This window comes from Lycium barbarum, chromosome 10, assembly GCF_019175385.1.
Source record: "Lycium barbarum isolate Lr01 chromosome 10, ASM1917538v2, whole genome shotgun sequence".
In the NCBI taxonomy this organism is placed as follows: Eukaryota; Viridiplantae; Streptophyta; class Magnoliopsida; order Solanales; family Solanaceae; genus Lycium; species Lycium barbarum.
Window position 1 is genome coordinate 90,941,168 of NC_083346.1, and position 2,932 is coordinate 90,944,099.

The 2,932-nt window shown below is 31.5% G+C and overlaps 1 protein-coding gene across 1 annotated transcript; it reads right to left on the reverse strand.

Annotated features, from left to right (window-relative positions):
- Window positions 1–663: 663 nt before the first annotated feature.
- LOC132616218 (glucan endo-1,3-beta-glucosidase, acidic-like) lies at window positions 664–2,410 on the reverse strand. Its single transcript, XM_060330831.1, has 2 exons — window positions 2,338–2,410; window positions 664–1,670 (listed from the first exon to the last, which is right to left on the reverse strand). Exons 1-2 carry the CDS (start codon window positions 2,408–2,410, stop codon window positions 709–711), a joined length of 1,035 nt encoding a protein of 344 aa, XP_060186814.1. The 3' UTR covers window positions 664–708.
- Between the last annotated feature and the right edge of the window lie 522 nt (window positions 2,411–2,932).

Consider the following 2,932-nt stretch of genomic DNA (forward strand, 5'->3'; position numbering starts at 1 on the left):
TTTTTCCTTTCACTTTATTAATGCTAATTATTCTACTTGGGTTGAGATAGAAGATTCAGTTATTAAGCTCTTAAACTGCCTTCAAGAAAACGTTATCGGGTACCATTCTGCTGAAAGTTATTTGGATGAAAATCTTTGCTAATTCAAGAGTTATATTTCCACGAAGCGACTGGAGTCTATGAAACAAGGTACAAAAGTATAAATTTCTCCATTAAACTTGCAAATTTTCAATTTTCAGTTAGTTTTAAAATACGTATGTGCTTTAGAGAGTTTAAATCTTTGTAGTTGGATTTACTAATATTGATTAGCTTTACGAAAATTAATTAATAATACATGAATATCTTTTGAGATTTTAAATTTAGATACTTTTTTCTTTTATAACATAAAGTGTTTGGGAAAATGACTTTTTGCATGAGTTTTTGTCTAGAACAAACAATTAAGATCTAAACATCAAATGATTATAGGTGTATACCAACCATTCACTATAACAATAAAAAAAACTCCGGACAAATGACGTCATTATAGAAAAGTCAGATTGTATGTATATGTTCACTCTGATGTCTGATCATAATCGTATAGGTTTTACCAATAACAGAGATAAATTAGAATATGCAGTAACCATACACATAAAAAATATTAATTTACCCAGACCTGGAGAATCAATGAGAGAAAATTTCACTCTATTTTTTCACACATATATATCTTACTCTAGTTGAACCTAATGTCATAGGCCTTAATTCCATTATCTCCAAAAATACCAAAGTGCCTCTCAAACTCCTCTCCACTCTTTCCATTCTCATCAAACAGATCAAACAAAAAAATGTCTAAGCCAACTCCAGGTCTTTTAGGCGTACCCACATTGTTCAAAGCTTTTCTCACAATATTCTCATTATAAGTAAAGGCATTGTCAATGCTCGCACCATCAATTCCAGCAGTTGGCCACCCGGTCTCCGTGACCATCACAGGAATGCCCTCAAATCCTTCCTTCTCCATGGCATAAACAAATGCATCAATGGAAGCATCAAACATGTTGTCATAATCCAAGTTCTGGTCATATTCCACATATGATGACCTAAATAGTGCATGGTCCAAAGAAACATACTTTGGATTATTAATGTACGCAAAAAAGGGGTACACGTTCACCATTAATGGTGATCTGGTGTCATGTAGGAATTGTAATAAAGGAAGAAGAAATGGTTTGATATTAGAATCAAAAGTTGAAGATGATGGAGGGTATGAATTGGAAAGTATGGTAGATGCATGGGAAGAAGAAAGCTTAATGGTTGTAGCTAGGCCTAATGTTTGAAGAGCTTGGTAAAGTTTTGTAATTGTAGGAACTATATAAGGGGAGTAATATGGATCTTTAAGGAATATTTCATTGCCAACTACTAAATATTTAACTTGATTAGGGGAAACATGAGCAAAAATGTTTGATTGAAGCCATTCAATGGAGGTTGTCACTGGATTATTGGCTAGGGTAGGTAGGATTTCATTGGGAACTCCAATCAAGAGCTCAATTCCAGTTCCACAAAATGGTTGTAATGCTTCTGGATCTGGATTAAATAGCCTAATTCTTGAAATGCCATTTGATTTTATGAGATTGATAGCTTCTGAAATTGGTGGGAGATTTGTACCAACACGACCATAACAAACTCCAATTGATGCTTCAACTACAAGGAAATCCAAAGGTTATGGAATTGTTGGATACATAGAATTGAAAAGAGAGTTTAACTTCTGTGTACTGAAAAGTTCACATTATTCAATATTATGATTTTAGGGCTAATTAAATTTTTGGGCCGCCTAAAAAATAATATCCAGCAAATGTATATGTTTTGTATATTAAATATAAATATACATACTGTATACATAAATATATATACAATATACATACTGCATACCTAAATATACATAATCAGTATATGCATTTTGTATATTTTGACTAGTGCCCGTAAATAATTTTGGTCGACACACCAAAAGTGAAAAAAAGTCCATTTTACATTGACAGTATAAGTAAATGTTTACATTATTTTTAGGTGACCCAAAATATATCTGCAGATAATTTTGAAATTTTTACTTTTGAAAATAAGACAAGTTACCTGCTACTACAGGTAAAAATTACCTGATAGTGTAAAATTTATTTAAATCATTGATGGATATTAGTTAAACTCTAAAATAATTACTACTGCTGGTAATTATTCATATAGAGTAAATAACCTGCTAGCTATAACATATTATAATACACCAATAATTAATATAAAAAGTATTTACACCGTCAGAATATCGTAAGTCCTTGAAAATATAGTATTGAAATTAGAAGAGAAGGATTATCATAGGAACCTGTTGAATAATTCCCAAGAAGAATGAAGACACAGTATAGCAAGAAAAGGACTTCTTGAATTATCTTTCCCATTAGCGTACTTGACTTATTTGCTTTCTTTTCTCTTTGCTTTGTTTCCAGTAAGTGGCTAGGAGTTACGAAAAATCTACTGCATATATATGGTTCCTTGTTACTTGTTGGTGTGGTTTGGTTGAATTCTAGGTTGATGTTGAAGTATACTGCTTTCTCCTTTTTGATATCCACAAATTCAGCTAAATGGTAGTGTTCAAAGATTAACTAATTCTGCATCACGTACCATATATTCAAAGATTTAACTAATTCAGCTAAATAGTGTATGAATATACACTATTAACTGATTACACGAATTAACAAAAGCTTCTCACTTTGGAACAAAAAGTTCGCAAGTCAAAATTTAAACCCAACATAGTGAGTCATTAAATTTAGATTATAGAAAAGAAATTATTATATAAAATATTTTAAGCACTTCGAGTAAAATTTAAAATGTTAGGCATGAAATATACCTCCAAAGCCACCGCCGAAAATTTAAAACTTGCCGCATATTAGAGCGACCACATAGGTGAATTCCAAATTAAT

Bases quoted from the DNA above. Each gene is read 5' to 3' on its own strand.
- LOC132616218 (XM_060330831.1), bottom strand. From the start codon at position 2,410: ATGGGAAAGATAATTCAAGAAGTCCTTTTCTTGCTATACTGTGTCTTC. The intron at 1,671-2,337 runs GTTCCTATGATA...ATTTCCTTGTAG, and splicing joins TCTTGGGAATTATTCAACAG to TTGAAGCATCAATTGGAGTT.